The 21,755-nt window shown below is 54.5% G+C and overlaps 1 protein-coding gene across 1 annotated transcript; it reads right to left on the reverse strand.

Moving 5' to 3' along the window:
- Window positions 1-11,159: 11,159 nt before the first annotated feature.
- On the reverse strand, window positions 11,160-21,441 carry ACER1 (alkaline ceramidase 1). The gene is made up of 6 exons (XM_054396300.1): window positions 21,349-21,441; window positions 15,698-15,812; window positions 14,360-14,498; window positions 12,861-12,998; window positions 12,215-12,352; window positions 11,160-11,328 (listed from the first exon to the last, which is right to left on the reverse strand). The coding sequence occupies exons 1-6, from the start codon at window positions 21,439-21,441 to the stop codon at window positions 11,160-11,162; spliced, it is 792 nt and encodes a 263-aa protein (XP_054252275.1).
- Window positions 21,442-21,755: the final 314 nt, after the last annotated feature.

Consider the following 21,755-nt stretch of genomic DNA (forward strand, 5'->3'; position numbering starts at 1 on the left):
CTTCCCCCAGCATTTTCCCCTCCCTCTCTTCCCCCAGCATTTACCCCTCCATCTCTTCCCCCAGCATTTACCCCTCCATCTCTTCCCCCAGCATTTACCCCTCCATCTCTTCCCCTCAGAATTTTCATTTTCCCTCGATGCTCTGCTTCTCCCTCTTCATCCCTAATTTCTCCTCAGTTTATTTCCTCCAGTTCTCCCTCATTTATTTTCCTTGCTCTCCCTCATTTCCTCTCACCTTCTCCTCAGTTTCCCGTTTTCCCCTCAGTCTCCCACATTTTCTCTCCATTTCTCATTTCTCCCATGGTCACCCACATTCCCCTTAGCTTCTCGCCTTTTCCCTTCGTACTCCCTCATTTCTTCCTCATTTTCTCATTGCCCACTTTGGTGCCCAACATTTCCTCCCGCCCCAGTTTTTCTCCTTTTCCCCTCGAGTTTCTCTCCTTCCTCCCCCTCCCCAGTTTCTTTCCTTTTCCCCTCTATGTCCCACATTTTCTCCCCCTTTCCATTTTCCCCTCGGTCTCGCCTCTCCCGTCCCCTCTCTTCCCCGCAACCCCTGCGGTCGCCGCTCTCCCTCCTGCCGGGGCCTTGCCGGCTCCTTTCCTGCCTCAGCGCCCGGGCCGCGAGTGCTTGTTGGCGGCAGGGCAAACAATATCTGGTTCTCTGGTGTGTAGCGAGGATTTATTTGCAATGCAAATAGACCCAGGGATTCCTTCAGTGAAGCGGTGGTTATCAGCCGCAGGCTCAGCTGGGTGACGAGCCCGGAGGTCACTGTCCTGGCTGAGAAAGGAGCTGCCGGCTGCGGCTGAAGCATCATTAAAAGCCTCCCGCCCTCCGAACGCGGTTTTCTCAGCCCTGCTGCTGACTCCGAGCGTGGCATTTGCATCTGAAAAGTGGGTTTTGTTTACCTTTTCTTAAGAGCTCTAAATGACAACTTATTGGACAGGATTTGGGGAGCGGGACCGGTCGCTACAAGTGCAGCTTGCGACTGTTTCTCAGCGATTTTTTTTTTCTCTTGCAGATGCAAGGAGGAATTTTATTGATTGATTGATTTCTTTTCTTCGTGCAACTTTCTTGTTTGAAATAGTTTTCATCTCTCGGTAAGGCAGCAGGGAGAAAAAAAAAAAAAAACCCTTGCCCTGTTAGCCAATAACGCTGTGTGTGTTTCTAACCCATACCCACAGGCAAGGATTAATCGGTTCCCAAATGGTTCTAAAGAGCCACTTTACCTCATCAACCTGATAGAGGATATTAGTGAAGCAAAACGCTTAATCGCTTCACTTAACAACGACAACAACACTACCACAAAAAGAGAGCCTGATTTGGATTCTTTTAAGTGCTCTGCTTTTAATTTTCTGTGTTTCTGTCTGATGCAGTCCCAAGACACATCTCCTCCGGACAGTCTCTTTTCATCCCTGTTCAGACAGGGCCTCTTTCTCTGGGGGTTCTCATTGATATCTTTAATTGTGGACATTATTCCCTTCCCCCCCCCCATTATTCCCTGTTATTTGGACTCCGAGGTTTAAATCTTTTTGGTTTCTAACTCCCAGTGTTGGCTACTCACTCACAGCCTCATCACACTCCTTGCTCCTTATGTGCTTCCAGGTCTGAATCATTCCTGGAAATGCCTTCATCTCTCCCAGGTTTGGCTCTGCTCTTGCTCTGTTGGATTTCATAGATTCATGGAATGGTTTAGGTTGGAAGGGACCTTCAAGATAATCCACTTCCAATCGTCCTGTCAAGGACAGGGACACTTTCCACCAGCACAGGTTGCTCAAGGCTTTGAACACCTCCAGGGAGAGGACATCCCCAACCTCTCCCTGGACAACCTGGTCTAATAGAAGGTGCCCATGCCAAGAAGTTTGAACTACATCATCTTGAAGGTCCCTTCCAACCTAAACCACTCTATGAATCTATATAATTCCTACAAATAGCCTTTGCTCCTCCAACACTTCCCAGTTCTAAGCATTTTCCAGCTCAAGGACTGATCAAGCTCACCCCAACTCTCTTTTTTTTCCAGCTCCATTCCCAAAATAAATCACAAACCAAGGGCAGAACTTTCGCCAGGCTCTACGGGAGCGCTTGGGGAGCTTCAGGTGCAGGGCAGCGCTGGGGAAGGTGGAGCCAGCAGCCAGCAGGGCTCCTCCGAAGTTCCATTCTTGCAGGGCTGTCTGAAGCACAGGAGCTGTCAGCCGAGGGCCTTCACACCCAAGGCAGCCGGGCGCTGAGCTCCTCTTGCTTTCGCTCTCTTCCAGCAACTTCTGGGTTTTGCAATCAGCGTCTGCAAATCCAATTAGCGGCTTTCTTTGTGGCGCTGGGTGCTGGCAGAGCTCTGCTGTGCTGCTGCCATCTACAGTAGGGCCGCTGCCAATGGAGAAGAAACGGCGCTCATTTGCATATTTGAATATGCAAACGACACATGACAACTCTCCCTAATTTTTTTTTTATGGGGGCTTGTCATTTTCTTCTTCCTTTCCTACCCCCCCCGCCCCCCCCTCTGGAGCCTTCTCTTCTCCAGGCTGAACAACCCCAAGTCTCAGCATGGCCTCACAGCAGAGGGTTTCCAGCCCTGCCAATTTTACTGTGGTCTCTTCTGGCCCCAGTCCAACAGGTCCCTGTCTGTGCTAAGGACTCCAGAGCTGCCCCAGCGCTGCAGGGAGGGGCTCAGCAGACCACAGCAGAGGGGCAGAATCCTCTCCCTGCCCACGCTGCTGGGGATCAGCCCAGGACAGGGTTGGGAGCTCACAGTGCCAGCTCCTGGCCAGGCTGGGTGTCAGGAGGATGGGGCCAGGCCTTGTTCAGTGGTTCCCAGTGGCAGGACAAGGGGTAACTGGCACAAACTGGACCATCAGAAGTTCCATCTAAACATGAGGAGGAACTTCTTTAATTGAAGGGTGATGGAGCCCTGGAGCAGGCTGCCCACAGAGGTGGTGGAGTCTCCATCTCTAGAGACATTCAAAGCCCTCCTGGATGTGTTCCTGTGTGACCTTCTCTAGGTGCCCCTGCCTTGGTAGGGGGGGGGTTGGACATGATGATCTCCAGAGGTCCCTTCCAACCCCTACCATTCTGTGATCCCTTGCATCCAGCTCTTAACCCAGCAGCATTTCTCTTTCTCCAAACTACTTGGCTTTGCCCATTCTCTGCCTTCCCCTCACTTCTCTAGTTCACACTCTGGGATTCACAGCACATATTTCACACCAGGCTAGTACAGAGAAGGTCCAGATTGCTAATAGCCCAAACCTCTGATTGCCAAGAAGATACTGCTAGCAACTCCTAGCTGCAGCTGGGAAAAAAATAGAGACAGCTTGGAAATTCTTCAGCTCCCTATTAATGAAGGACTCAGCAGAACAGAAAATCCCCCACCCTGTCATACAGTTTAGCTTAACCAGGTCCTTTTGTGCCTGAGGAAAACCTCAATTATAGCATAGTGCAGCTCCTGAAAAATGCAAAAGGGTTTTGGTTTTTTTGTTTTGGTTGTTTTTTTTGGTTTTTTTATAATGTTCAATAACCCTCCAAAGCTGAGGAGGGGGGAGGGAAAAAAAAGGGGATTTTTTTTTTCAAAGTGAGGAACACAATGAGAATTTATTTTATTCTTATCTGGCTCTTCAGTGCTGGTGAAAAGAGCCTCAGCTGAACAGCCACAGCCACATTGTGGCCCTTGCAAGATGCAATGTGGGCAGAGCAGGCAACCTCAAACTGTCCTACCAGTGTGCCCCAGCTCTGAATGAGGAACCCTGGCCTTCTGCTGAGACAGGCTCACAGGATCTTAGGGGCTGGAAGGGACCTCTGGAGATCTTTCAGTCCAACCCCCCTGCCAGAGCAGGACCATAGAATCCAGCACAGGTCACACAGGAACACATCCAGACAGGACTGGAAAGTCTCCAGAGAAGGAGACTCCACAACCTCTCTGGGCAGCCTGCTCCAGGGCTCTGTGACCCTTCCAGTGCAGAAGTTCCTCCTCATGTTGAGGTGGAACCTCCTGTGCTGGAGTTTCTATCCATTGCCCCTTGTCCTATCCTAGGGTGTGACTGAGCAGAGCCTGCCTCTTCCCTCCTGACCCTCAGCCCTCAGATATTGATAAACATTTCTTAAATCTCCTCTCAGTCTTCTGCAGACTGAACACCCCCAGGGCTCTCAGCCTCTCCTCACAGGGCAGTGCTGCAGTCCCTTCAGCATCCTCCTAGCCCTCCAGCAGATCCCTGTCCTTTTTGAACTGGGGAGCCCAAAACTGGATGCAATATTCCAGGTGAGGTCTCACTAGGACAGAGTAAAGGGAGAGGAGAACCTCTTGTCTCTATTCAGCCCCTGACCCCTCTGCTGGGGGCTGATAATGAAGTGGCTTCATTAACACTGGAGGTGAAGCTGCCTGCTCCACCCCAGGCTGAATTCATAGAATGGGTTGGGTTGGAAGGGACCTTCAAAATCATCCAGTTCCAACCCCCTGGTGTTCAAGGCCAGGTTGGATGAAGCCTTGAGCAACCTGGGCTAGTGGGAGGTGTCCCTGCCCATGGCAGGGGGCTGGAACTGGATGTTGGGTAGTGACGGGGCTAAGGGAAATGAAGCAAAACTAGAAGTGAATAGATTCAGATTGGATGTTAGGAAGAAATTCTTCCCCATGAGGGTGGTGAGACACTGGCAGAGGTTGCCCAGGGAGGTGGTGGAAGCCTCATCCCTGGAGGTTTTTAAGACCAGGCTGGATGTGGCTCTGAGCAACCTGATCCAGTGTGAGGTGTCCCTGCCCATGGCAGGGGGTTGGGACTGGCTGAGCCTTGAGGTCCCTTCCAACCCTGACAATTCCATGATTCTCTAACTGGATGATCTTGAAGGTCCTTTCCAACGCTTGTGTGAATCTGGGCCCCACCTTGTGTTCCCCAGTGCTGTTACCCCCCCAGAAACAGCTATAAATCCATATCCCAATGCTTGCTGCTTTCAAGCTGTTCCTGAACGACCTCAGCCACTGCCCAGACGGTACAGGAATATGTTCTCCACATATGTCAGATGTTTCCTGACACATTTCACACAGAGCTTGAAAATAGAATTGAGAGCATCTAAAAATGTACAGGCAAGGGACAAAAAAAAAAAACCCCAAACCAAACCAACCCCCCCCCCCCCCAAAAAAAAAAAAACAAAACAAAGGGTTTGCAGTGCAGTGGTCACAGAGTGCACCTCCAAACTGCACAAAATGTGTCCAGATCCTGCACTTTTCCTCATCTCCCTCAAATATTGATGGCAGATAAAAGGTTTGTGTGGTGGATTCCCTCCTCAGCACGTGCCCCATGCCTTCTTTTGGGGCTTGAGTGACAAAAATATCAAGGCTGATGTTGTAGGGAGCTGATGCTGTTGGAGCAAACAGGCATCAGGCACCTAAGGAGCCTGTGCCCATCTCCTCCTGCCTCTGCCTCTGCCAGCAGCTTGCATTTGGTGCTGGACAAACCCAGCCTGTGAAATGCTCTTGCTCATGGCCAACCTGAACCTCCCCTGATGCAACTTGAGGCCATTTCCTCTTGTTCCTGGGCAGAAGAGAGCAAACCTCACCTTGCTCCAACCTCTGCTCTGTGATATTTTGATCACTGAAAATCAGCTTTGCTCAAAGCATTTTTCTGCTGTTCAGAGCAGGTCCTCTTCTCCCTTTCAAGCCCCCACTCCAGACTGGACCAGCTCCCTGGGCTGAGCAGTTAGCAGACATTGGGGATGGTGCAGATGGGGTCAGAGCCTGTCTCTAATCTATACATATGTCTTGCTGTGAGGCTGGGAAATGTGTTTTGAAGCCTGATGGCTGATTCATGCTGAATAACAACCTCAACTTGTTGCCATTTTTGTTCTTCTTTCACAGATTTGGGGCTGATTTCACTTGGCAGGGCTCTGCTGGGTGTTAATACTTGGCAGTAGTGGGATAGTAAACAGCAAAGTCTCACTTGGAGGGATTTGTGCATCTTCACATTGCAGCTCCTCATTGATTCAGTTTTAAAATGATCCCAGGAAGCACTTCAGAGGAATCCTGCAGTTTGCACTTGGTTGGCATTTCATGGCCCTAGCCTGGCTCCAGCCCAGAGAGTTTGCTCTCAAGTGTGGGCAAGAGGCATTGCTGTGCAGCAGGGGCAGAGAGGTGTTTGCCCCTTGGTACTGGGCACTGCTGAGGCCACAACTCAAATACTGAGCTCAGTTTTGGGGCCCTCACTCCAAGGAGGACATTGAGGGGATAGAGCAGCTGCAGGGAAGGGCAACAAAGCTGGGGAAGGGTCTGGAGAACAGAGCTGATGAGGAGAGGCTGAGGGAGCTGGGGGTGTTCAGCCTGGAGAAGAGAAGGCTGAGGGAGACCTCATTGCTCTCTACAGCTCCCTGAGAGGAGGCTGGAGCCAGCTGGGGGTTGGTCCCTTCTCCCAAGTGACAGGACAAGAGGAATTGTTGACTTGAAGGGTCCCAGATCCCTGCAGCAGGCTGCCCAGAGAGGTTATGGAATCTCCTTCTCTGCAGAGCTTCCAAACCCCCCCATGTCATTATGCCCCTGGGCAAGCTGCTGTGGGTGCCCTGCTGGAGCAGGGGGCTTGGACTGGGTGAGCTCCAGAGGTCCCTTCCACCCTCCCCCATGCTGGGACTGGGGGATTGCCTGGCAGTTGTGAGCTGTGTGTAACAGAACTGCCAGCCCCTGGGCTGGAGATCCCGTGTCACACCTCTGAAGGAGCCCTGGGAGCTGAAAGGACAAGATTTGGAGGCACAATATATCTTGGGGCTTATCTCTTTCTTTCCAGGGTTTCTCAGCCCTTTGTGTTTGTGGTTTCCAACTTCTTGGCTGCAGACCTAGGAGATTACAATGACAAGAAAATCAAAGCCGCATCCAGGTTGGTTTAACACAGACTCCAGCAGAGGCTTCTTGAAATTCATCTTAAAGGTCACCAGGCTGGCAATAAAATCCCAGGACCCAGCAACATCCATTCTGTGTTTCCAAACTGCTCCTTCTCTTTGAGACAGTTAACAAAGAAAAAGATCTTTTGCAGGAGGCATCAGAGCCACACTTCAGTGAAGCAATTTCTCCTCCTGGCATTGTTCAGGGCAGGGAGAGGGTTGTTATTAGTAATTACTTTGCCATTATTCATGCAGGTCTGTGAATGTCTCTTCCTTACAAATCATTCTGCCTCGAGAAGTTCCCATTCTGGGAGCCACCTCCTGCAGTCTGAGCTTCTAGCAGCAGGAGGCAATTGGGTGCAGCAGAAGAGGTAAATGTTCATCCTTGGTGCCTCATCAGTATCCTTAGGTCATCCCTGCTGCAGTTGCTCCAAGCAGACTCCCCTTTTGCCCTGGTTTCACAACCTCTTTAATCTGGCAGCAGTTGAAAGGAGCAGCCTCTAGCCTCTTCCTCATTCCTGCTCCTTCTTTTGCCTCTTTTCTTGTGGTTTAGGCAGCCACATGGGGAATCAAGTCAGGGAAATGGTCTGGGTTAAGGCTCATCTGGCAAAAATAAGGAAAGGTTTCATTTTGGCCAGTCCTAGCTCAGATCCCCCTGCCTGGCTTTGAGTTCTTCCTGCCCTGCCTGTCTTCCTCCTCAGCAAGCTGCTGCTTACATCCAGAGAGGCTCTCTCCCAGTCTGGGGCAGGGGCAGAAGGTACCTCAGAACTGCCCATGGCCAGGGGGGTTTGAGAAGGAGCTATTGTTGCCTCTGAGGACTCCCAGCCTCACTCATTCAGCTGCTGCAGGACCCCTTCCAGCTTCCAGGACCCCTTCCTACCCTGACTGGTCCCTCTGCCAGACCTGTTCATCCTCACAGACCCGAAGACTGCATTGGGCTGGAAGGGATCCTCCAAGGGCATCTTGCCCAACCCCTCTACACTCAGCAGGGACACCTCCAACTGGAGCAGGCTGCCCAGGGCCACATTGAGTCTGACCTTGAATGTCTCCAGGGATGGAGCCTCCACCACCTCCCTGGGCAACCTGTTCCAGTGTCTCCCCACCCTCACTGTGCAGAACTTCCTCCTGATGTCCAACCTAAATCTGCCCTGCTCCAGTTTCAAACCATTGCCCCTTATGGGATGTCATTGGCCCTCATGGGGTGTCCTTGCCCCTCATGAGGTGTCATTGCCCCTTATGGGATGTCACTGCCCCTCAGGGGGTGTCCTTGCCCCTCATGAGGTGTCATTGCCCCTTATGGGATGTCACTGCCTCTTATGGGATGTCTGTCAGCTTTGTGGTGCAGCTGTGTCTCCCAGCAACAAGGATAAAGCATCCCCAGCAACCCAGGGACCTTTTGGAGGTGCAGCTCCAAGCCCCAGGTACCCCTGTGGAGCCCTGGGGATGCCCAGAGCACAGCCCATGCTGGTGTCAGGGCTGCTTTGCTTTCTCAGGCTGCAGCCCCACTCGGAGCAAGAGGCCCTGCCTGGGGTGCTGCAGTCCTTTTGAAGCTGCTTTGTGGGTTTCTTTTCTTTTCTTTTCTTTTCTTTCTTTTAGTTTTTCTTTTTTTTTTTTTTTTTTCCCCAGGTTCCCAGGGCTGGGGATTCAGCTTCTGGCTTCATCTAGAAATCCCTGAGGGTTTCAGATCCCCACGAGGCCTCTCAATGTCTTGATCTGCTTGAATAGGCATTTTTAACGCGGTCCCGGCTGTCATCAGGGCTGGTTACAGTCACTCAACTGCAGCAACATTGTTCTCCGGGCACCTCCCTTGTTACCATCCCACCCGGGGGGCGGGGAGGGGGGGTGGTGGACGGGACTTTGCTGCTGGCTTTCTCTGCTGAGCATCTCTCTCCCCAGCTCCGTGGCCAGAGGTGGCCAATTAGCCCTTCTCACCCACGCCTCTGCCTCCGTCCCTCTCAGCATCTCCAAGCCGCGGGGCTGCTGGCTCCTGTCCCATCTCCTCTGGTCCTGGGTGGAGGTGAAGGTGACCCCCTTTTTCCTGTGCCAGGCTCCCTGGCAACGCAGCCCTTTCTTTGCAAGCAGCCTCCTCCACCCCCTGACGGGGAGAGAGGCTGTGAAAGCCTTGCTGCACTTTTGAACTTGCTGCCGACACTCAGGGGCTGCGCAGGGGCAGCCTCGACGGAGGGGCTGAGCCCAGCAGGGACCACGGTGCAATTGCCCAGAAGTTATTAATAGGCTGCAGAAGAATGTGTGGTGGGCTGGGGAAGGGGTGAGCAGGGGGGAGAGTGAAAGGGAGGGGCAGTAAAAGAGAAATGGGGGTGGTGAGGGGGGAGGCAAGAGTGGTGGTATGTGGGAGAGACAAAGAACCAGAGAGTTGCTTGGGTTGGAGAAGCTCTCTGAGATCACCCAGTCCAAGCAGCAACCCAACACCACCATGGCCACAAATGCCATGGCCACAGGTTTCTTGAGATGGAGATGGGCAGCTTCATGGGAAGGCAAGGGAGCCCCAAGTCTTGGCCTGCATCTTGTGCAGGTGTCTCGTTAATGCCTGTAGTGGAGGAGAGGTGCCTGGCCCCAGTGCTGGGGTATGGAGACAGTCAGAGAATTGTTTGGCTTGGAGAAGCTCTCTGAGGTCATCCAGTCCAAGCAGCAACCCAACACCTCCATGGCCATCAAACCATGGCCCCAAGTGCCATGGCCACAGGTTTCTTGATCACCTTCATGGATGGTGACTTCACCACCTCTCTGGGCAGCCTATTCCTATTCCATTCCCTGACCACTCTTGCAGCAAACTAATCTTTCCTCATCTCTAACCTACCCCTCCCCTGGCACAATTTCAGGCCATTTCCTCTCCTTCTATCACCTGAGCCTAGGGAGAAGAGACCAAAACCCCACCTGGCTCCAGCCTCCTTTCAAGGAGCTGTAGAGAGCAGTGGGAGTTCAGCCACCGCTGGAAGACATCCCTGTCCCGGGATGAAATATCGCTGGGGGTTCATGAGCCAAATTTGCCATCTAGTGGCTCTGGGGACCATTGCAGAGAGTCCCAAGAGGTGGCAGCAGCCACAGGAGGGCCCTGGTGCAGGTAGTGCATGCTGCAAGGTGCAGGTAGTGCATGCTGCACCGTGCAGCTCCTCCTGCCTCAGAGGTGCAGCCCAGAGCCCTTCTCCTTTTGCTCTCCTCTCAAGGACCCAACAAGCCTCTGGTACTCAGTTTGATGTCACCTTCTTCTGGCTGCATCACAGGGGTCCCCCTGCAACCACTCTGCCAGGCTTTGGGTGTTCTGCAGAGCCAGTCCCTCCTGGTTGTGTCAGGACCCAGGCCTGCAGCTCTTGGTGCATCCCATGGCTGCCAGAGCTACTTCTTCACTGCTGGGAGAACCTGGAAAGCATCACCTGTGGCACTGTGGTGGCCTTCTTCTGAGCTGTACATCTGCTCTTTGTTCTGGCAAAGGTACTGCCTTGTTTCATGTCCTGGCTCCTTACCTCACCCCCTGCCACCAGCCAGCCCTTTCAGAGAGGTCTCCAAGTTGCACATAGCCCCTGGAGACTGCCACAGCTGGGGAGGCTGCTGGGGACTGAAGAAGGGCAGAGCACCCCAGGAGCTGGGCCAGGGCAGCCTCCTTGGGGCTGTCACCCAGGAGGACTTCTCTTTGTAAACAGCTCTCCCTCAATCACAGAGAGCTTTGGCCACCCCGTGGGAGTGACTGATGGGTGATGAGGGAACACTGAATGGTTTGGGTTGGAAGAGACCTTCAAGACCATCTACTTCCAACCCCCCTGCCATGGGCAGGAACATCTTCCACTAGCCCAAGGCTGCTCAAAGCCTCATCCAACCTCTCCTTGAACACTTCCAGGGGAAAGAAAGAAGCTGAGTGCAAGGCAGTGTCCACAGCTTTAATGCACAGCCCTCCTGAGCAAGACCACATCCATCAATAAATAAAATCAATAATAATAATCATCATCATTAGAACAGACCCAACAAGCCCAGCTGTCCCCAGTTTGGCTTCTGAGTTCTCCACTCTGCTCTTGTCAGCAAGGGGTGCCACCAGAAGGCACAGCAGAAGCAGCATCTCCCTCCCCTTCTTGCTGGAGAGCTGCTGGAGGAGATCTTCGCTTCCCCTGACCGCCAGTGTGGGCAGAGTCTTCCAAGGCACCTGTGGGCTCCCATCCTGCTTCATGCCTGGCACCACGAGGCCTCAGCTGCTCCCTGCCCCATCCACCAGCCAGGCTGCCCTTGTCTGAGCAGCAGGCACGCAGCTGAGGGGTCCCCCACGCAGGGTCCCCCCCCTGAGCCCGAGGGATGCCTGCAGGCAGCTGCCCCTAGCACTGCTTGTGGGGCTCCTCCAGGGTGATGTAGGGCACCACCACGGGCCAGGAGTCACTGGGCCAGTAGCCAAGCTTTGGCCTGAAGGATGGCATCTCATAGCAGACATCAAAGTAGATGACCAGTGGGCAGAGGTAGAGGAGGGAGAGGGCAATCAGCACGTGCCTGGCAAGGGAACCAAAGAGAGGTTTGGTGGCCAGGGGCAACTCCAGCTGCTCTCCTGCACCTTCTGGTGGTGTGGCTGGCACTGCCACCATGGGGCTAGGGCCAAGGGGTGTTACAATGGCAGGGAAAGGTCCCAGGCCCATAGATGGATAGAATGGTTTGGGTTGGAAGGGATCTCGAAGCTCATCTAGTCCCAACCCCCCTGCCATTGGTAGGGACACTTCCACCAGAACAGGCTGCTCAGGGGCTGTAGGTCCTGCAGGGTTTGTGCCTGTGAGGACATTTTAGAGCTCTAGGAGCTGGGGGGGAGGGGGAAATTCTTCCCTCAGAGAGGATGGGGTGAGGTGAGGTGAGGTAAGGGTCTCAAGCCCCAAACCAAGCCACCCATTCCACCTTGCAGTGCTGGGTGTCTCCCTCAGTCACCCCAGGGGTTTGTGAGGATGAATCTGAGATGTTTCACTGCATGCAGCACTTTCAGCCACCCTTGGCCAGCCACTGAAACCTCTTGGCCAGGCACTGAAACCTCTTAGCCAAGCAGGACATGGCCAAGGCAGTGACTGTCCTTCAGTTCAGCTCTGAAGTGTCCCCAAGAACACTTCACACAGCTCCCAGGAACAGGTGCAGGGTCCTGCAGAACAATCTCCCTGGCAGAGCACCTCCTGCCTGGTGGTGCCAAAGGTAAAGGCTAGGAAGCAGTGATAGGACCAAGCCCTTGGGCTGGGGCCAGGGTGAGAAGCAGCATCAAGAGCAAGAGAAGAAAGAGGGAGAAGGTTGGGCGGGGCTGTGGCTGCTCCTGGGTTGAGTAGCAGAGCCCTGCTGCCATTTCTCCCCTTCAGCCCCTGAAATGTCTGGGCTCGGGTCTCTGTCTCCACACTGGAGCCCTTACCAGAAGCTGTGGAAGTAGGGGAAGTTGATGGCCTGCCAGAGCCCACAGAGCCAGCGGTCACTAATCCAGCTGCTGATGGCCAGCACCCACCACATCACCATGACTGCAGCCATCCGGTGAACCCTTCTGTCCTTGCACCTGCAAGGAGGGAAAGTGAATTTCAAAGAGGGTTGGCTCCTGCCAGGGCAAAATCCAGAGGGTTTCTTCTGGAGAGAAGACCCCAAGAGCTGGAGGAGTGTGGCTCTGTGGGGAGGGTTCCTGCCTTGCTCTGGGTGAGGATGATGCTGAGAGCTGTCAAGGCACTCCTGCCTTCCTCCTTTGCTCCTGGTGGGTTCTCCCAGCCCCACACTCGTTCCCAAACTCCTCACAAAAGAGAAAGAGCTGCACAGATAGCAGCTGGGGAGGAGAAAACACACAAAGCCCATGGACTGTCCCCATTCTGGTGGCCTTCTTGTACCCCACTGCCCACAGCCCTGCCTGTGCCTTTTCCTCCCAGGCTCCCCCTCCTCTTTGCAGAGCTGAGCCCAGCATGTGGGTGATGAAGGCTTGAGCTCAGTTCCCTGTTGTGCACAGAGCCTCTGCCAGGTGTGAACCTGCCAGGAGCATGCACAGGACCTGCAGGTCAGCCTCTGAGCCCTCTCCTTACTTTTTCAGCTCACGCCAGGTCAGGTAGAGCAGGTGGAAGGCGATGCAGTTGAGGGCGTAGGCGTTGACAGCTGGCTTGATGAAGGACATCAAGGTGCTGATGATGGTGGTGACACCACTCAGCCAGAAGAAATGCTTCCTAAAGGCAGGTGGGAGCTGAGTGTCAGTGCCTACAGGTTTCGCAGCATGGAAGGTTAAGGATGAGAGGAGGTCCTGCTCAGTGCCTGGGAATGGAAACCCTTCTCCAGCACCCTCCAGTCTGCTTGCACATAGAATCATGGAATCATTTCAGCTGGAGAAGACGTTTAAGGCCCAGCCATTAACCCAGCACTGCCAAGTTCACTGCATGGGCTCCTGGCAGGGAGGCTGAGGTATCCATCTGTGGTATAAAGTCCCCCAGTTATACCAGGAGAGAGTGGGGAGCACAGCCCAGAAGGTAACTTGGACACTTTGATGGTGATGCCAGAGAAGAGCATCAAGAGGCAAAGGCATGGAGAGCCTTGCACAGGGCAGGGCTGCAGTGCAGGAGTCCCAGCAGGGCAGGGGCCTGAGCCCTGCAAGCAGGCAGGTCTGGGCTGACTGAACAATAGGGCTCGGAGGAGCCTTTCACATGCAAATCCCTGCCAAGTGCTTTCCCCTCTTCCCCAGCCACGTCTCCAGAGTGAACTCCTGGTGACCTCCTCTTTGGCATGGGAAGAGCAGGCTTGGAGCAGACCTTTGCAAGGCTTCTAACTGGGCTGGCACAGCAGGCTCCAGGCTGCCAGGATGGCACTACCTTAGCTTGGACTTGATGATCTCTGAGGTCTTTTCCAGCCTGGGTGATTCTGTGATACCCTTGGAGCAAAGCCCTGCTGGGTTCCTCTTTCTGCTGACCCATGCTCACCCAGTACCCCCCCCCCAGCCTTTCTGCTGAGCTCCTCTAGCTCAGCCAGCTCCTTGCAGACCACCTTTGGAACCTGGAGTGTTAACTTGGACCAGGTTGACCCACAGGAAGGGTCATCAGCCTGCAGGGAAAGCTCTCAGTGATGGCAGGAGATGCTGTGGCAGTTTGGGGAGCTGAGAGCCAGTGCTCAGCAACCCTGAACTGCTGAATTCATCTTGAAATCCTCCATGCAAAGCTTCCTCTGCAGCTTCCCAAAGGCAAGCAGCTCCAGCTGGCAGGAGCCCAGCACCATCCTTCCCCCTGGGAGAGTTTCTCAGCCTCAATATCCCCCCATCAGTGTCAGTGTCCCCCCATCAATGTCCCCCCATCAGTGTCAGTGTCCCCCCATCAATGTCAATGTCCCCCATCAGTGTCCCCCATCAGTGTCAATGTCCCCTCATCAGTGTCAGTGTCCCCCATCAATGTCAGTGTTCCCCCTATCAATTGTCAATGTCCCCCCATCAATGTCAGTGTCCCCTCATCAATGTCAATGTTCCCCCTATCAATTGCCAATGTCCCCCCATGAGTGTCCCACCCCTCCCCTCAGAGCCTGTCACCTGTGTCCCTCTGAGCCATACCTGCTCTTGATGAACCTGGGGAAGTAAACCTTTGGGTACCAGAAGGAATAAGCCACAGCCAGGGACCAGAGGATGGAGAGCTCATCCAGGAGCTGTCCCACGTAGCTCAGGGTCATGTGAAAGTACATGGAGAAGATACCTGCCAGGAGGAAACAGAGCTTGTGTCAGCAAAGCTTCCTCCTGGCAGGCCTGAGAAGTCCTTGGAGAGCCATTCACAGAGTCACAGAACCACAGGATCAGATAGGTTGGAAAAGACCTTGGAGATCATCAAGTCCAACCTATCACCCAGCACCATCTGATCAACCAACCCATGGCACTGAGTGCCTTATCCAGGCTGTTTTGAGACACTTCCAGGGATGGTGACTCCACCACCTCCCTGGGCAGCACATCCCAAGGGTCAATCTCTCTTTCTGTGATGAATTTCTTCCTCATATCCAGCCCAAACCTGCCCTGGAGCAGCTTGAGACTGTCCTTTCCTTCTGTCCCTGGTTGCCTGGGAGAAGAGCCCAACCCTCAGCTGGCTACAACCTCCCTTCAGGTAGTTGTAGAGAGCAATGAGGTCTCCCCTGAGCCTCCTCCTCTCCAGGCTGAACACCCCCAGCTCCCTCAGCTGCTCCTCACAGGGCCGTGCTCCAGACCCCTCCCCAGCTTTATTGCCCTTCTCCTAAAGGAAGAACATTCCTGAAGAGCAGGACATGGAGCTTGGTGTTAGTGGAGGGCAGAGTGAGTGAATCCAGAGCAGGGCATGGAGCTTGGTGTTGGTGGAGGGCAGAGTGAGTGAATCCAGAGCAGGGCATGGAGCTTGGTGTTAGTGGAGGGCAGAGTGAGTGAATCCAGAGCAGGGCATGGAGCTTGGTGTTAGTGGAGGGCAGAGTGAGTGAATCCAGAGCAGGGCATGGAGCTTGGTGTTGGTGAAGGGCAGAGTGAGTGAATCCAGAGCAGGGCATGGAGCTTGGTGTTGGTGGAGGGCAGAGTGAGTGAATCCAGAGCAGGGCATGGAGCTTGGTGTTAGTGGAGGGCAGAGTGAGTGAATCCAGAGCAGGGCATGGAGCTTGGTGTTGGTGGAGGGCAGAGTGAGTGAATCCAGAGCAGGGCATGGAGCTTGGTGTTGGTGAAGGGCAGACTGAGTCAGTCCACACAGCACCAGGGCAACCACCTGGGCTGGACGCCCTGCACCCACAGCCAGCAGGAGCCAGGAGCTGCAGGGCTCCGTTCGGTTCCCTCCCCCAGTTGGCCCCTGGGCTTTTGGCCACCAAAGACCAGCCTCCAAAGGTGGCATGCATGAAGAGCTGAGCTCTCTGCCAGCCTCTTTGGTACTCTCAGCACCTTGGCACCCACCTACACAGACGAGCAGGGCAGCGACGAGGTACATGGGCAAGGCACGCTGCTGCCGGTACTGCCGGTTCAGGTGGAGCAGGGCAGGAGAGAGCAGAAAGAAGCTGACATTGCTGATCTGCAAAACAAGAGGCACCTGCAGCTTATTGCACCACCCTGGGCAGGAACCCATCCCACCCCCTGCCTCAGTGTCTCCCTGTGGGACAGTGATGCTGATCTGCAGTGGGAAGCAGTGGGCGGGAGCAGGCATTGCTCCTGGCAGAGGGAGGGAGAGGGCAGAGTCGATGCTGGAGGAGTCAGGCTGGTGCTGGGAGGGCAGCTGCTGGGACAGCCACAGCTGCAGGCATCTGGGCTCTCCCTGCAGGCACCTCTGCATCCAGTAAGTCCAGGGTGAGCTGCCCCCTCCCTGGAGGTGTTTGAGGCCAGGCTGGATGCAGGCCTTGAGCAGTCTGGGCTAGGGAAAGTTGTCCCTGCCCATGCCAGGGGGGGTGGAAATGCCATATGGCAGAGCCACCAGGCTGACTTGCATCTCACCCTGCCAGTCATTTGCTGTTTATCCTCCAGCTAGGTGCTGACCCAGAGCTGAAGCCTGGACTCTGACCTTCACAGCTGGAGCCTCACATGCTCCAGGAAAACTGCCAGATGCATGCCTGGCTTGTGATGCCCCCTGGCATCTGCTTGTGGTACCAGGGCTGCAAATCATGGGGATATTGTCATGTGTCTGGAACACCTCCTCTCAGCTTCCAGAGGGAAGCAGAGGGGAAGGCCTCTGCTCCCTGTAACAGCTGGGATTTCACGGAGGCTTTCATCAGACCATTTGATGCCCCAGGTGATGGCAATCCTCAGGCCAAGTGGTTGGGGTTTCTGCAGGTGCTCAGTGCCAAACCCAAGCCTGTTCCCATGCCAGCTATGAACAGGGAAGCTCTGGTCCCACTTGCACCCTTCAGAAACGATGCAGAAACCAAACCCTGCCTTAAGGTCACTGACAGCTGCGTGCTGAAACCTCCTTCTCTTTTCCCGGGGCGTGCTTTTAAGAGGCTTTTGGAAGCCGAGCAGGGGGAGCACAAGAGACGTGAGGCTTGCAGGGGCGGCAGCAGTGCAAGTGCCAGCACGCAGCTGGGAGTGAGGAAAGGCCGGAGCCGGGGATTGCGCGGAGGGGAGGCCTGGCTGCGGCTGCGGGGCGTTGCGACAGCGCCGCTAATGACATGAGAGCAGCCAGCAGCCTTATCGCTGCCTGCTTGCGGTGGGAGGTGTGCAAGATCAGATAGCAGAGGGGAGGGACCGGCAGGGGATGGTCCAACGCAGTCGAAGAGATAAGAGCGGTTCCTTGCAGAGGAGCCAGGCCCGGGGCTTTGAATCGTTACAATTGTTTGGCTTGCCAGAGACCTCCGAGTCCAACCAGCAACCCAACCCAACCGTGGCCACCAAACCCTGGCCCCAAGTGCCATGGCCAGAGGTTTCTTGAGCACCTCCAGGGCTGGGGACTCCACCACCTCCCTGGGCAGCCTGTTCCAGTCCCTGACCACTCTTGCAGCAAAGAAACTTTGCCTCACCTCCAACCTAACCCTCCCCTGGCACAATTTCAGGCTTAGGGGAGAGCTGCTCCAAGCCCACATCTGGGGAGGACAGAGGATCATAGAATTATAGAATCAGTCAGGGTTGGAAGGGACCACAAGGATCATCTAGTTCCAACCCCCCTGCCATGGGCAGGGACACCTCACACTAGATCAGGCTGGCCAGATCTGAAGATCCTGGCCAGGATCTTCATCAGTCACCAGAGCCAAGCCCTGCTTTGTCTTGTATCTTTCCAAGCTCCATCTCATATGGGGCTAGGAGGGGCTTGCTCCCACCATTCCCATTAGGAACTTCTACTTCTACCTGGATGGGTCCTACTGGCCAGGGCTTATACCTAGCCAGGAGAGTTGTACTGCCTAGGAAGCACCCAGGAAGCCAGGGAGATAGGAGAGTGGTGATGGAGCCAAGAGGTGATTTGAGCTGTGAGAGTGACTCAGGTTTTGGTTTTCCACTCTGTGAGCTCCCACTGCTGCCCCACTTCCTAACAAGGCTGAGTTACTGCTCCATGTGCCTGAGCCAAGCCTGTGCTGGGCATTTCCCTCTTTCACTAGGAGGAAAATGAAACTAGGATCAGCCACACATCTCTAATCCTGGTGCTTTAGCTGGATCATGGGAAAGGCCCCAGGGCTACTGCAGTTTGACACTTTGCAGCCCAAGATGGAAGGAGAGACCTGCAGAGAATCTGCTGACATCTCTGAGAGAGATGGGGACAGGAACTGCTGGTTTGCAGAGCCCTGCCTGGCTCTGTGAGCACAGCAGTGAGGCAGCAGCAGCCCAGGTATGTGCTGGTTACTCAAGACAAGTCCTGTCTGCAGGGCAAGGAGATTCCTGCAAGACTCACTGGAGCATATTCATCCTCTCAAAGGCCAGAGAAACAGCTTCAGCTGAGAGAAGAGCCCAGGGGGCCAAAGACAGAAGTATCCTGGGCTGAGCCCCAGCAGCGTGGGCAGCAGGTGGAGGGAGTGGATTTTGCTCCTCTGCTCTCCTCTCTGCTGAGACCTCACCTGGAGTACTGGAGCCAGCTCTGGAGCCCCCCAACACAAGAAGGATGTGGAACTGTTAGAGCAGGTCCAGAGGAGGCCAGGAAGTCGCTGAGAAGGTTGGAGCACCTCTGCTATGAGGACAGGCTGGGAGTTGGGGCTGTTCAGCCTGGAGAAGAGAAGGCTTCCTGCTTCTCAGGGGGTATCTGGGTCACTTGAACCTGCAGCTGGGTTTCTCTCCAGTGAGCCCTGAGGACAGGGACATGGTCACTGTCCTGCTGATGCTCTTTCAGGAAAGAGCTGAGGGTAGAAAGGCAAATCCCTGCCTGAGGACCCTCAGCAGGCAGAAGACAATAACTTTCTGGGTCAGTGAGTCACTATAAATAGAGCTTTGTGGCTGAACTGAATCCAATCATGAGCCACCCTCTGTCATTAGGTGCTTAAATATCCTGTTTACATTCTTTGCTCATACCCTTGGTGCTTATTCCTCATAAAAAGCATCCAACCCAAGCAGAGCTGAGAGAGAGCAGGGCTGGCACAGAGGAATTCTCAGCAGCACATTGCTGCTGCTGCTGCTGGCACAAAACCATCCTCTGCTGGAGCTCCCCAGGCAATGTTGGGAAGAAGACATTGAAGGCGATGCTCCATGAGGAAGCTCTGCTGCTTTAGTGGGGCAGGAGGCTTGGGCAGGGGCTGGCTGGGTGCCCAGCTGGGTGCTCAGCTGGTCTGAACCTTGGGCAAAAGGAGAGTGGAGTCAGTGTTGGTGGATTCAGTGTTGGTGTCATTGGCTCAGGGCAGGCCAGGGAGATGAGGTCCACAAAGATCCCACAAGGAGGAATTGATCCATGTGGAGAAGAAACGCATGGGAGAGAAGGGGAGAGGGGAAGGGAGAGAGAGAGAGAAGGGGAGAGGGGGGAGGGAGAGAGAGAGAGGGAGAGGAGAAGAGGGAGAGAGGAGAAGAGGGAGAAAGGAGAAGAGGGGGAGAGGAAGAGGGGGAGAGAGGAAGAGGGGGAGAGGAAGAGGGGGAGAGAGGAAGAGGGGGGGAGAGGAAGAGGGAAAGAGGGGGAGAGGGAAAGAGGGGGAGAGGAGAAGATGGGGAGAGGAGAAGACGGGGAGAGGAGAAGAGGGGAAGGCCTTTGCTCAGTGGGGCCCAGTGGCAGGACAAGGGGTAAGGGGCACAAACTTGACCATCAGAAGTTCCATCTGAACATGAGGAGGAACTTCTTCAATTTAAGGGTAATAGAGCCCTGGAGCAGGCTGCCCAGAGAGGTGGTGGAGCCTCAGCCAGGCTCTGGAGACATTCGAAACCTGCCTGGATGTGTTTCTGTGTGACCTTTTCTAGGTGAGCCTTCCTTGGCAGAGGGATTGAGCCTGGATGATCTCCAGAGGTCCCTTCCAGCCCTGACCATGCTGTATGAAAGCGAAGTGACTCTCTACAGCCTTAGCGTCCCTCCCTTGAGACCCTTGCTGGGCAGTTAGGGCTGGGGAGCTGCAGGACTGGGCTGAGGGAATTATTGTTGTTGTGGGCAATTTATTAACAGCAGGAAATGCTTTAAAAAAAAACAAAAACAAAAAAAAAAAAAAAAGGAGGGGAAGAGCCATTTCCATGAGAAGAAGAACTCCTGGTGTTAGAGAGCAATTGCTAACAGTTGTAAACAAGGCCCCTGGAAGGTTGTAAATCCACAGCCCTCACAGCCCTGCTAGCCTGGGGTTGCTCTGAGCTGTAGAGCTGCTTGCAAAGGAGTTATCTACCAAGGCTTCTGCAGGCTGCCAGCCCTGCTTGAGCCTTGGATGAAGATGCAAAGGGCTGGCCTTGGAAGGAGCCTGAATTAGAAAGGATCTCTCCCAGGAGGTGAAACTGGTTCCTGCAGCAGCTTTCCTCTACCTTGAGCTCCAGATTCCCAACCTGCCCAGCATGGTTCATGGAAGTGCTGTGTCTCTTGTTCTTTCTTTTGCCACTCCTGTATGTCTGAGCTGGAATCCAGGAGCCCTGTGTGGGACTTGACCCAGCTGGCAGGAGAGCTGCAGGACTGGTATGACAGGATCTCACCAGCCTGGGCTAAGGAGCTCTGCTGGAGTTTCCTCACTGGGAACTCAGCCCCACACGTGCCACAGAATCACTCAGGTTGGAGAAGACTCCCCAGGGATCATCAGGTCCAACCACTGACCCTCTTCTACCAAGGTCACCCCTAAGCCACATCCCCAAGCAGCACATCTCAACCACCTTCAACACCTCTGGGGATGGTGACTCCACCACCTCCCTGGGCAGCCTGTTCCAATGCCTGAACCTCTCTTGCTGTGCCAAAATCTTTCCTGCTGTCCAGTCCTAAACCTCCCCTGGTGCAGTCTGAGGCTGTTCCCTCCTGATCTATTGCTCATTACCTGTAAGAAGAGACCAGCACCAACCTCCCTACAGCATCTTTTCAGGTAGCTGTAGAGCATCATGAGGTCTCCCCTCAGCCTCCTCTTCTTCAAACCACCCAGTCCCAGCTCTCTCTTCATAAGGTTTATTCTCTCTTCATAAGGTTTATTCTCCAGTCCCTTCCCCAGCTCCATGCCAGAGGCAGCCCTGACCCCAGCTCCTTTTGTCAGCCTCCTCTTCTTCAAACTACCCAGCCCCAGTCTCTCTCCATAAGATTTATCCTCCAGCCCCTTCCCCAGCTCCATGCCAACAGCAGCCCTGGCCCCAGCTCCTTTTGTCAGCCTCCTCTTCTTCAAACTACCCAGCCCCAGTCTCTCTCCATAAGATTTATCTTCCAGCCCCTTCCCCAGCAGCACCCCTGACCCCAGCTCCTTTCCTCAGCCTCCTCATCTTCAAACTACTCAGCCCCAACTTCTTCAGTCTCTCTCCATAAGATTTATCCTCCAGCCCCTTCCCCAGCTCCATACCAGCAGCAGCCCTGACCCCAGCTCCTTTCCTCAGCCTCCTGGGAACCATCAAAGCCTCCTCATTTACCTGAAGCTCAGAAAACGCTCCCCATCCCAGCAACCCTCCAATAGCAGGGAGTTCAGAGGGGTGAGCAGGAGGAGAGGAAAGAAGGTTGTCCCATCTGGTGTCCCAGAAGCAGCTGCTGGGTGCCCCCAGCCTGCCTGACTCACGGTGTTGTAGTACTCAGCAATCAGAGGCGAGCGCTCGAAGTTGCCCTCACACCAATCCACTTCAGCACTCTGGTAGGAGAAAATGCTGGGCATGGCTGGGCCACCTTGGCAAAGAGAAGACAAGGAGAGGAAGGGGATGGTTAGCCTTGTGCTCACAGCAGCAGGCAGCTGCACACCCCAAGGGAAGGCAGAGAAGGACACACACACAGAACTGCCTGCCCCCAGCCTGCTCCAGCAATGCAGCCTTACCCTGCTAGCAAAGCCTTAGCCCCTGCCCAGCACCCATCCTGCTGCAGGCTGTTTGCTCCTCTCTCCCCACGGTGCAGCAATGATAAATCACCCCAGGGAACGTCTGGGGGTGGTCCCCACAGCCCCCATCCATGGCAGCAAGGTCTCCAGGCAGGGGT

This window comes from Indicator indicator, chromosome 36, assembly GCF_027791375.1.
Source record: "Indicator indicator isolate 239-I01 chromosome 36, UM_Iind_1.1, whole genome shotgun sequence".
NCBI lineage: Eukaryota > Metazoa > Chordata > Aves > Piciformes > Indicatoridae > Indicator > Indicator indicator.

What these genes read in the sequence shown, in the direction of transcription:
- ACER1 (XM_054396300.1), bottom strand. Translation starts at nt 21,441, where the DNA reads ATGCCCAGCATTTTCTCCTACCAGAGTGCTGAAGTGGATTGGTGTGAG. An exon ending in TGCCCTGCTCGTCTGTGTAG is followed by an intron (nt 14,499 to 15,697) that starts GTGGGTGCCAAG and finishes TCCTCCTGGCAG; the next exon opens with GTATCTTCTCCATGTACTTT. An exon ending in CCCAGGTTCATCAAGAGCAG is followed by an intron (nt 12,999 to 14,359) that starts GTATGGCTCAGA and finishes ACCTGCCTTTAG; the next exon opens with GAAGCATTTCTTCTGGCTGA.